The sequence below is a fragment of the Mesoplodon bidens genome (assembly GCF_964165515.1).
Source record: "Mesoplodon bidens genome assembly, chromosome: 17".
NCBI lineage: Eukaryota > Metazoa > Chordata > Mammalia > Artiodactyla > Ziphiidae > Mesoplodon > Mesoplodon bidens.
In genome coordinates this window covers 1,319,153-1,331,523 of record NC_138174.1, presented here as the reverse complement: position 1 = coordinate 1,331,523, position 12,371 = coordinate 1,319,153, and the positions used below count along the sequence as shown (strand labels likewise).

The following is a 12,371-nucleotide window of genomic DNA, read 5'->3' as shown; positions in this document are numbered from 1 at the left end:
AGGAAAGCATCCTCCACTCCAGGCCTGGTGCAAAGTCTGTAGCTCCTGGGCTTTGGCAGGTGTTAAAATCATCTCCTGGCCCAGTGAGCTAATTGCTCTGGCCATTCTGCCCTGGTCTTACTGTCTTGAAAGATCTGAGATGAACTCCACCTGCGTTTCATTCTGTTTTAGATTATTATTGTCTAAAGAAAGTACCCTAGTCCTAGGATCCTCTGTTACACCACCACCCCATTTACAAGTGGGCGCTAGGGTTCTGGATGATCTGGTCTCTACCCTTGTCTCCGAGCTCTCTTCGTCCTCTTTCTGTTGGTGCTGCCCCCACAGGCCAAGCTTCCTTCTGCCCTGGCACCTTTGCAGGTGGACTTTTCTCTTGTCTCCTAGTTGTGCCTCCGTCATTCACTCCAGACCAGGTCAGGTTTCTTTTGATGTGGCTTTTTTTTTTTTTAATTTACATTTTTGGCTGCATTGGGTCTTTGTTGCTGCGTGTGGGCTTTCTCTAGTTGCGGCGAACAGGGGCTACTCTTGGTTGTGGTGCACAGGCTTCTCATTGCGGTGGCTTCTCTTGTTGTGGAGCACGGGCTGTAGGCGCGTGGGCTTCAGTAGTTGTGGGTCGTGGGCTCAGTAGTTGTAGCTCGCAGACTCTAGAGCGTAGGCTCAGTAGTTGTGGCTCGCGGGCTCTAGAGCACAGGCTCAGTAGTTGTGGCGCAGGGACCCAGTTGCTCCACGACATGTGGGATCTTCCTGGACCAGGGCTCGAACCCGTGTCCCCTGCATTGGCAGGCAGATTCTTAACCACTGCGCCACCAGGGAAGCCCCTGCTGCGGCTCCCGATATGCATGTTATACACACTTCTCTCCCATTTGGCCCACTTCTCAATTGTAATTTTCCTTTTGTTAGCTTGCTGGAGCAGTACCTGTTTACTGCTTGTCTGGAAGCTCAGGAAAGCACAGGCCGTGTTTTGTCCACTGTGTTGTCCCCACCGTGCAGTATCTAGCGTGTAGTAACAGATGCCTGACAAATATGTATGTTTTAGTTATTGAGGCAAGGTGATTCAGAAGTAGTGTCTCAGTTCTTGGATGTTTGTTTACGCTGCTCATATTGTTTAGCCATTAGCTCACCTAGCGTCCATAAATGCTTAGGGGTTTTGGCAATGCTAATCATAAATGACAATATCATTTTGTAATAAGAATGCTTGGCAGGTATGTTTGGTATGTTGGCTTCAGTAATAATTCTTTTTTTAGTTTGGTTACACTGCCTTTTATTGGTATTCTATTTTTGTGTGTCTGATTTGGTTTTGGTAAAAATTTTTTCAACTCAAGCTCTTGGGGAAAGCCAACTAGATCATAAAATAGTAACGGCACACAGAAGCTTTCACCTAAATTAGGATTTCCAGTAAAGCCAACGTTACTATTTGGAGGCAAGGCTTTGGAAAACATTCAGGTGAGGTCAGTTCTCCTTTATTTCAAAGGACTTTGGTTACTTGGACTAAGTGCTGTGTGAGACCGGGCTCAGTGGTTCCGTGCTGTGCCAGAAGTAGCAGTTTTTGTTGTTAGAAAAATGAGTAGTGACAGAGATTAAATATATAACAAGAAAAGCTGGGCTTCCCCTTGCTTCTGAAATTTTGTTTTACTAATGAGGTGGGATAAAAAGAATATGGGAAGATGGGGAAATTAAAGTATTCCTTTTGTAAAATGTCCATTGTTGCTACAGAATCTTCCTGTATTGTGAAGTTCTTATAAGAATAGGCAGTGGAGATTTTCAGACTGTCCATGTTTGCCTGAGGGTAATTTGTAGCTGTTGTGTGCCTCGTTTGTTGTGTCACTGTCGGGCACCACCACAAGATGATCCCCATACAGAAGGTGTTCATAGATGGACTGGACCTCATTTGCATGTGGAAGGCCCGGTGTGTTTCAGAGGTGACCTCCCCCCTTCTGTTAAGAGCATGCACTTACAGGTCACACTGTGTGGTTGAGACAGAAGACTTTGTGGGTTTATCCAGTGGCAGTCGTGGCCGCTGCGGCTGAGCTCTGTCCTCCTGGCTCCTCGGGTGTGTGTGGCGCTGGCCGGCGTGTCCAGGGCAGGGCAGGTGCTGCGTGTCTGTGCCTCTGGTTTCTCAGGAGCGGGTGAGCTTCCCCAGCAGAGAGCTTTAGAGCTCGGTAGGATGGCCGTGGGAGAAGGGCCAGGAGACAGAGAGTTAAGTCTTCAGTGTGTGCGTGCGAGGTTGAGTTGACTTCCAGCTGTGACTGATATCCAGGGGACTGAGAGCTACAGAGCTCAGAAGACAGGCTGGGTTTTCAGACTTCAGAATTGCAGCCTTTCTTGCAGACGGGCTTGTACGGTGTCCAGCGACAGGAGAGTCTTTGTATGTGGTAGCTCCTGGTTCTCGAAGTTGGTGAAAACATGGGAAGGTGAAGTGACGTTGAGGCGATGACAGATTTTTAAAAAGACATAGGATTAGTAAAGGCTGAAAGCAGCTCTCTGTGACTGTCACGTGGGTTGAATTTTATTTGATCCCCAAATGAATGATTCTGATACAAAATATAAATTACCTGGGTTTAGTATTTATTTTAGAAAAATATGTAAAGCCATAGCCCCAGAAAATTCTTGGTTTAAAATCTGATTTGAATTTTGGTAAATGATTGCTATTTAATGGTATCAATCTGGTGTGCCTCATATGTCTCCTAAAATCTGACAAGCATATAATAAATGATCAATTAGTAAATAATCACTTCATTGTCAGACTTCTCTTTTATTGGTAATATATTTGGATAAAAAACAAAGCAATATAATGTTGATAGTTTGACATGGATGTTAAAGTAGTTCTGTAAACGGAAACTTTTGCAACTTTTAAATAGGAACCTGCTGTTTTATTAAAACTGTTAGAGACTATTGCTTTGTATAACAATTTTTTGGGAAAAGTTATTTTTGGATATCAGGAAAAGAGAAACATGATTAACATTTGTATATGATAGTCTAGGCTTGGAGAGAATTATAGGTTATTAAACGACAACTTGAAAAAAGTAAAGATTTTTGAGGAGAGAAGGAATAAAGGAAGACGCAAAACTAAGGAAGAAGGAGGAAATGCTGCTTTATTTACATTTTAAATCGTTTTAAACAATGTCATCTTAAGAGGAGCAGTGCTAGGATTTCAGTGATGGTCTTCTTGCTGTTTTTAAAGGATTCTACATTAAGAATTATCTGGGGAGAAGTGGTGTTTTGGGGGTCACTTATACATAGATACAGAAATAATTGGTAATACCAAATTAAAAGTTGAATTGAATGTGCAGAAACGGTCCAGATCTGCATGTGAAAGTCTGTTCACACTGTGATAAGCTTCTAACTAGCTTTTTAATTGAAAAGTAGTGCATGCGCCTTCTTAATAACAGTATTTCAGGCAACACAGAAGGGCCCTTATTCCCTCCTCTTTATAGACAGCGCCTTCAGCAGATTCACAGTCCAGTGTGCTGACTACAACGTGTATTTCTTGTTCGAATAGCACTGTTCTTAAAAATTTGTTCCATTCATTACTGTACTGTTCTTTTTGCTGTTTTTTTGTTAAGTTTGTATTAAAATGCTTTTGAAGATAATTACATGTTCTTTTCATAGAGAGAGAGAGAGATTATTTATAACTAAGTCATACGGTTGTGTCTCACTGTACACACTGGAGCATGTGTTCATTCTTATTATGAACAACTGGTACCGGGTGGCAGTGCTAGGCTGGCTGGTAAAAGGGAAGGTGGGTTAGTCTGCAGTGCTGAAGGGTAACTCTTCAAAGAACAGTTAGTGTGGCCTCTTTGCCAGGAGCGCTACCAGTGAGCTTTCTTAATAGGAGGCAAATGTCATGCCAGAGGTAAAGATCGTTTCCAGGTTTGGAGTTAAAAACAAAACTCACATGGAACTTTAAAATAATTATTGGAGAAAAGTATTTTATGATTGTGTCAGATATTAAAGTCTCAGGTCTCCTTGTGCTGTGGGCAACATGTAAGGAATGACAATTCTAAAACCATGCTGGTTGTTGGCTTTTTAAGAACATTTGGCCATACAGACTGGGCACTGGGAACAGTGTGTTTAAAACCGACCAAGATCAAGAGAAGCTAACATCAGGATTAAAAAAAATAAATAAAAGATTTGAGGATTATTATGCACCTGATGTTCAGGTGAGCAATTGCATTTAATTCCATCTCATAGCTGGAAAAAAGGCTTCTCTCAAACTTACATCCTTCTGTTTCCTCTTAATATAGGTAACTGATATCTACAAGTATGTATGGAGTGTCCGCATTTTGTAATTGAATGAAAGATAGGAAAGAGATCTTGGTCTAGGTCTCCTTTCCTTTTGTAGTATTTATTAATCTTTGACGTTAATCAACTCTCACTTGCTAAAGGACCTGGACGACCCCCTCGTTGTTTTGTAACTGGCAGGCTTGGTCAGTTTCAGGACTCTTCACTCACTTGAAATGAGCTTTTCCACATTTCCAAGACTAGCAAAGTCCATAAACACTACTCTTTGCTTCCGCCCCCAGCCCCCCTCCTCTGTGTTGGGCCTCCGAGGGGCCTCCGCTGCTCTTCACCTGAGGGCTGCGTGCATTTGCTCTGCCCAGGTGGCTGTGTGAATGAGACCCAGGACAGGTGGCCTGACCATTTTATTACGGTCCAGTGACTCTGTCGCACACCCCACCTAAGGTAAAAGTAAAATCATGACACCGACAGTGAGCAGATAAAGTATTAAGACATTCTGTTATTTTCCTCATGGAAAGTGTTCAGTGGTTATACACATATTTTGTTTGTGAGATTTGGGTGTCTGACAGATAAACAGTTTCTTACCATTTTAATGTCAGATTGCGACTCCTTAAAAAATGTAACTAGATTGTCATAATTTGTGCATCTTTGTTCAACGTAGAACTCAATGTAAGTATTTTATAAATACTTTTCATTACTGAACAATTTATATACCAAAAAACTGCCTTTTAATTGAAAAAATAGGACATTGAAAGTTAAGGGAATTAACCTGGAAAAGAAGTGGAATATTTTTTATGAAGTACAAAAACTTTATTGCCTTACTCTCAGGTGCTTTATTTCATGTGCTTGAGCCTCCTTGTTTTATGCCCCAACTTTTACTGTGGAAAATTCCAAAGGTGCACAAAAATAGAATACCCAGCTTCACCAGCTGTAAGTTTTATTTCCTCTCTGCTCTTCCACCCCCACATTATTGTGAAGCACATCCCAGACATCAGATAATTTCACCCACCACCATTTCAGTTTGTTTCTCTAAAGGATAATCAAGCCCCCGTTTTTAGACAACACATGGAAAGACCTAGTGTTTAGCTGTTGTGTTCTCTTCTGGGTGAGAGCCCATTACTAACAGTCTCACACCAGCTAGGTGCCTCGCGAGAAGATGAAGTCGTTCTAGAAGCTACGGACACAGCGGTGGCTCCGGGTCAGGAGGCCCCACGCTGCTGCTGTTGCAGAGTCCGGCCGCTCCTTCCTTTTGGCCCCAGTTCTCCCTGCCCTCCACAAGGGGGCAGAGAGAGGAAGAGAAAAGTGAGATTTAAACGAACCTGGTTTGAGTTTCACTTTTCTTCAGCAGTTAAGTGCAGTCACGGAACGTTTCTGGAGGGATTGTTTAGAAGAAACAAGCGATGGCTTCTGTTCTGAAAGAACTCTCGGTGCCCCTTCTTGCTCTTCAGACACAAAATAATATTAGATATTTTAAAAGAGGGTTAGACAAAAATCTTTTTAAAAAATTTCCATAGCATTGCCTTTAAGTTTCTCTGTTAATGATTTGGGCTTTAATGAACATGTAGAATTTGAACTTATATCTAATTTTTGCAAACCATAGTTTGGATAACTTGCTGAAATTTCTCATTGGGTGATGAGAATGGTCTAGCTCAGGGGTCCCCAACCTTTTTGGCACTGGGGACCGGTTTCATGGAAGACGGTTTTTCCACAGGCGGGGCGGGGGGCGTGTTTCAGACGGTGATGCGAGCGATGGCGGGGTGGGGGGTGGGGAGGTGATGGGGGGTGGGGGTGGGGGGGTGGGGGGTGTTGGGGAGCCGCAGATGAAGCTTCACTTGCTCGCCCGCCGTGTGGCCCGTTTCCTAACAGGCCGCGGGGCCGATGCTGGTCCTCGGCCTGGGGGTTGGGGACCCCTGGTCTAGCTGATGTATTTCTGTTGGGCATTTGATGAGCATGGAAGGGGCGTAACACCGTCTGTGCCCAGACGGCTTTCCCCTTTCCTGAAACCTCAGTTACCGTGTCTGTGTCCCTGACCGAGTTGTGTTCACAAACGCCTGCAGGTGTATTGTATGGTTACTCTCTGTGTGGTACAGACGGTGTTCTGTTTGAAGCAGCTCGATGGTGAACACCTGAACATCATAAGCATTGCTTTTTAGCCTGGGATAGAGTTTTATGTAAAGTGATCATTGTCTTTGTGTGGAGTCGGATACTCTGATGTTTGGAAGTTCTTCTTCTTCAGTAGGATGTATATTTGCTCTTCCTGTTCTTTTTTGTTTCCCAGTAAGTGTATTTCTTTTGGGAAAATGCTATTTTTCCAAGCAGACTGTATGAGGCTCACATTTTGTATAAGTGGTTTTAGCTGCTGTAAGATGTTGGGGGACATGATGGGATCAACATGTAGAAATTGGTTCTTTTCTTGCGTGTGTTTTGGCATCTGTTTTGTGTTAGTGTTTCTCCTCCTGTAGCCACCGCTCAGATCACCTGCGCTCAGACGTTATGTACCCCTGCAGCGTGACATATAATTATGATGAAACTGTTAGCTACATTCCTCTAGCATTCTTTTTTCCAGCACTTAATGCCTTTTATTCCTTAGCTTCAGGCATGAATTATGTAGCATATGTGAAGAGGCTTAAACTGTTTCCATTACATTCTTTCTGGATGGCTCCGTTATATTTAGGATATACTTACATTTTAGACAAAGTCGGAATGTTATTGTGGTTGACCTTGACCCCAGCTAACTGGGCAGACATTATATAGCCATGTTTGAGTCCTCGCAAAATGTGCTTCTGAAGCCCACGGAGTCCTGGCGGGAGGCCCTTCTGGACAGCAGGGTCATGGAGCTTTTCTTTACCGTAAGTCCTACCCTCCCTCGCCACAGGGAAGCCACAGAAAAGTGCCACGGGAAGAATGCGTGCTTTTGTATTTTTTTTAGGTAAATCAAGACAGATTGCTTTTCTCCCCCAAAGCCTTCTCTCCTGATCAGTATATTTGCTTAAACAAAGATTATATAGAAATGTTTTTGCTGGTTTATTAAAATGTTATATAATTATGAAGGGTTTAACGTCGTAGAGCTCAAGCTTTTTGGTCTCAGGACCTCTTTACACTCTTAAAAATCATCGAGGACCCCGAAGGGCTTTTGTTATGTGGGTCATAGCTATTAGTGTTCACCATGTTAAAAATTCAAACTGAGAACTTTAAAAAATAATTTGTTAATTCACTTAAAAATAGCAATACCAAACCACTACATATTAACATAAATAACATTTCAGTGAACAAATAGCTATGTTTTTTAAAACAAGCAGACAAAAAGTTTAGTGAGAAGAGTGGCATTGTTGACCTTTTTGCAGACCTCTCCAGTGTCTGGCGTCACAGAAGAGCCAGGCCCTCTCACCTGCTGCTGCGCTTGCTCAGCTGCAGTGTTACAGTCACGTAGAGCATGGGTGTGTGACGGTAGGAGTGGAAAAGGCAAACACTGCCTTAGTGGCGTTATGAGAGTAGTTTTGACCTTACAGACAACCTGACAGGGTGTCAGGAACCTTTCGGAATCCCTGGGCCACACTTTGAGAAGTGCTATTCTAGAGCAGTACACTTTTTGCGTACTGATTAGCAGCCATGGGTTAGTTAGTGTTACTGAATCACAGTTTCTTTCAGCTGTAACTTTCAGTGGTCCTGTTTATTGTTTACTAAATATCAAGAAGTTAGGAATGTGCTCCCATGTTTGCCCAAGAGGGCCCCCAATGTAATAGTCAAAAGCTGGAGAAAATATGGAAAATACGTGTGTGTGTGTGTGTGTGTGTGTGTGTGTGTGTGTGTGTGTGTTTTGGATACAGGTTTGCAGATGTAGGGGAAGCATACAAGTTCGTTAGGTATAATGACTGGGGCAAAAGTCCAAATAAAGACCAATTAAAAAGAAAAAAGAAAGCTATTTTGCTAAATCCTAACCATTAATTATAGTTTACCTTTTCATGTGTTTTAAAGGTACTATTCACTGGCCTTACAAATTTCACCCCGAGGTGTACATAAAAATATTTTTCTATAGAAATGTTCAGACGGAGTATTACCTTGCATTTTCTTCTTTAAATCCGAGAAATGATGGCTAGAAACGTTATCAGTATCAAAGATATTGTAACTACATTTTAACATTCTGTTGCCTGCCTCTGGCAGAAATTGTTTTGATGTGTATCCAAGTTCAGTTCTCTGTGTTATTCATTTGACTGAAATTGGATACCGTTCCAGCAGTTTTTGAAAAGGTGAAAAACTTCCTGGCAGTGCTGGAAACAGCTCCCCTGTCTGAACAGCTGTCTGGACGCAGTAGACAGCTGCTCCTGTCAGCTGGGAGCCTCCACATGCAGATAACTTCTGCAGCTGAAAGTTAACCCCTTTCACCTTGTGATTTTAACAGTTTTGTGTTTGTGGCCTATTACTTTCATGTATGCACTTTATGAACAATTTTAATTTTGTTATTTGTTAGAAAAATGTCAGTGACTAATCTTTTTATTTCATTCAGGTTTTTTTTTTTAAGTTTATCTTCAATTATGTGAATTCATTGCCTATTTGAAGCAGTTTTCCACTGCATGTCACTTTTTCTCTAGATTTGAATCACTGCACTTACGTGTACTATGTCGTGGCCTCGAGACCCAGATGTGACCCGTCTGGGTTCAGGAGACCTTAGATGGCCTTCTGCGCCCTGCAAGTTGACAGACTTCTCCAGTTTTCTTTTTTCCATTAGGTGTTGGAGAAACCACTCTCCTTAGTTTTTCCTTTTTGACATATTCTTCCTGATCTCATTTATGGACTCTCCTTACTCTGCTCGTTGGATAAATACTGGTGTTCCTATCTCAGTTCTCAGCTTTGCTGACTGTGTACGTGTTCCTTGGGCTTCTTTTTCCACTCGTAGCTCACCGAGCGCCACTTGTGCACCAAGGACTCCTCGTCTGTATTCAGCACAGGCTGCTCCTGTGTCCCAGAGCCTCGTAATCATCGCGCTGGGCTCTTTAACTTGGATGCCCAAAGTCGTCTTGGATTCAGCGTGTTCCCATAGAACTCAGCGTCTTACTAACGTACTTTTCTTTATTTCTTGTCCGTATTTCTTGTCTTGCTTCTCCAGTCACCTCCCTGGGCCTTCCGCTAGACTTTGCTTTTCTTTATCCCTCTGCTTTACCCTATTCAGGTGGTGAATTCAGGTTTTAATTTGTGTAACATAGTTCAGATATGGTAGAATTCTTTTGTAATGGAAGAAGAGCAAAAATCTACCATGTTACATAAGAATCAACCATTGATTTATGTTTTATGTGGTTCATATTTTAGGAAGCATAAGTATGCCCAGTAAAGTCAGGCTCTGAGGACAGTTTCTTATTTTCATTTTATTTAATTACATAATCCATGTTGGCTGTTTCTTTTGCTTCTTCATGTCTGGACCAGGATCGAGCAACCATTTGGCTGTGTGGGTGGAGAAGCAGCCCTCTGTGGTCCCAGGTTGTGTTGTCTCTGTCATGTTTAAATGTTGATAAGGTTAAAAAAACACGGTGACAGAAATGTAGTTACAGTTTTCAGATAAGGAACTTCAGAATAAGCTGTGTTCAGAAGTTCTTGAATAGAATGGATATATGGATTTGTGATTGTGCTTTAAATTTACTATATATAAAACTTAGAATGTATTTTGAAAAACACTTGCGTTGTTCTGGACCAGGGATTGGCTGGGTAGAATATTAGGCTTTGCAGGTCATTAGTTCTCTGGGGCAGCCTCAGCTCTGCCCTCCCAGTACAAGAAGTTACAGCAAAACTTCACTGATGGCTGTTAAAACGTGAATTTTGTATAATTTTCACATGTCTTGAAATATTATTCTTTGGTTTTGTTTTTCTCAACCACATAAAAAGGTAAAAACCATTCTTACCTCACAGGCCACACAAAAGCAGGCAGGAGGCCAGGTCTGGCCTGTGGGCTGTGGTTTGACAACCCCTTTTCTAAACCCCTTTCAGCATGTCAGTAGATAAATTATCTTTGTAACTTAACAGTGAGTTTTTAATATTTTAAATTTCTTAGAACCTTAAGAAGTTCAGGAATTAAAGATTAATGGAATCAACCAGTGAATTAAGGGTTTATGAGTATTCACTGTGTCCCCGCACTGTACCAGTGAATAGTTGGGAAGCATCCTAACTTCAAGTAATTTATAAATGATTTGCAGAGTCAGAGTGAAATAACCTGACACAGGTAGAGAATAACTGTTTAAATTGTGTGACACTCAGAAAGCACAGAGATTTGTGTAGGGAAAGGGGCTGGAAAAGTCAAATCCTTGTGGAAAGTAGAAAGTGGCCACAGTAAATGTGGTGGATTAAGATAACAATTACCTGTGATTTCTCTGCTAAAAATATTTTCCTTGTCTGTTTTAATTATGTAAGTCTGAGAATATTAATGACACTGTAAAATTAGGGAGCAATATTTTGGGAGTGTTTCCTTCATCAGAACACTGTATGCCAGGTGTTTCACTTCAGTATCGCAGTATTGAAATAAATTCTACGTGAGGTTTAAAGTGAATTTAAATATAATTTAAGTAAAATTTAAACATTTAGAAAATTTATTAATAGCACTGATATAGGATAAAATGAGATTCAAATAAATTGTAGGCAATATCAGAGTTGATGAAAGACCATGTTAATATATTGTTTGAATGAGTGCATTTCTAGGGATTGAGGGGCATGTTGGTTTTGCGAGTGTGTAACTGCCTGCTTCCAGCGAAGCAGCATCTATATGCTCTTGCCCGAACTTTGCTAACTTTAGTAAGAAGCTGCAGCGAGGCATAGTTAGCATAATACAGATGACTGTCGTTGCTGCTGTTTTTAGAAGAAGCTGTATGTCTGACTGGACGGCATCTGTTTCTCTCTTTGTCATAACACGCCGGAGACAGTTCAGTTTTCAAAATGTAGGTAGCTCTCCACTGACAATTAAGTGGTATGTTTAAAATCATGGCCTATAACATAAAATGGACTGAGGGACAATTTTCAAATTTAGTTTAACTCGGGAATTAGTTTTCTAGAAATGCTCAGCTACAGTGAATTTTTCTCTCACCTCATTTGGCGTGATAGACACGTGACCCTTACAAAAGAAGAATTTATGTTTATGGATTAGCGATTCTTTCTAACAGGTACATCGAAAAATCAGAGAAGATTCCGACATGGCACAAGACTCCCTGCAGTGCCTCGCCCAGTTAGCTTCTCTTCACGGACCCATCTTCCCCGACGAAGGGTCCCAAGTGGATTATCTCGCACACTTCATTGAGGGCTTACTGAATACCATCAATGGGTAGGTATCCTGGGCCTTAGAACCAAAAAGGAGCTTCCGTTCTTCTTCATGATTAACAGTGGAGGAAAAAAGAGACTAGCGATCCCCCTGCTTTTATATTTTAGAGTAGAGTTGTATGTGTCCGTTGAAATGAGTTCACAGAGACGTGCCTTTGAAAATGAATGGGTGCATGTGTGGAAACGAGTTACCTCTGTTCCACTTAACGCTGATGCTCATGCCTTGGGTTGTAGAATTGAGATAGAAGATTCTGAAGCTGTGGGCATCTCCAGCATCATCAGCAACCTGATAACCGTGTTCCCTCGCAACGTCTTAACCGCCATTCCAAGCGAGCTCTTCTCGTCCTTTGTGAGCTGCCTGACACACCTCACGTGCTCTTTCGGGCGCAGTGCTGCACTGGAGGAGGTGGTGAGTGGCCCCGACTGAACCCGCGCGGTCTCGCAGGGGGACCTGCTGTGCCTCTGAAGCGTGTCTCGTGGCCACTGATTGTTTTAAAGGAGTGCGTGTTTGTTTATATGTGCAAATCATTTGGCAATCTGTGCGTGGGAACATGACTTTTTAAAAATTTGTGGAAAATCACTTTAGTAGACTAAATTTTATTTGTCTCAAGATTTTATTTTATTTATTTATTTATTTATTTTTTATTTTTGGCTGCGTTGGGTCTTAGTTGCTGCGCGCAGGCTTTCTCTAGTTGCGGCGAGCGGGGGCTACTCTGTGTCGCGGTGCGCGGGCTTCTCATTGCGGTGGCTTCTCTTGTTGAGCACGGGCTCTAGGCGCACGGACTCAGTAGTTGTGGCTTGAGGGCTCTAGAGCTCAGGCTCAGTAGTTGTGGCACACGGGC

At 42.1% G+C, this 12,371-nt stretch overlaps 1 protein-coding gene across 1 annotated transcript in view; it reads left to right on the top strand.

Annotated features, from left to right (window-relative positions):
- The window catches only part of XPO4 (exportin 4), a 112,389-nt gene that overhangs the window by 46,658 nt on the left and 53,360 nt on the right, over nucleotides 1-12,371 (top strand). Inside the window, exons 7-10 of the mRNA XM_081214526.1 lie at nucleotides 6,973-7,085; nucleotides 10,135-10,215; nucleotides 11,376-11,533; nucleotides 11,764-11,938. Of these exons, the coding sequence (XP_081070652.1) occupies nucleotides 6,973-7,085; nucleotides 10,135-10,215; nucleotides 11,376-11,533; nucleotides 11,764-11,938 (527 nt within the window). The remainder of the gene's footprint in view (nucleotides 1-6,972; nucleotides 7,086-10,134; nucleotides 10,216-11,375; nucleotides 11,534-11,763; nucleotides 11,939-12,371) is intronic.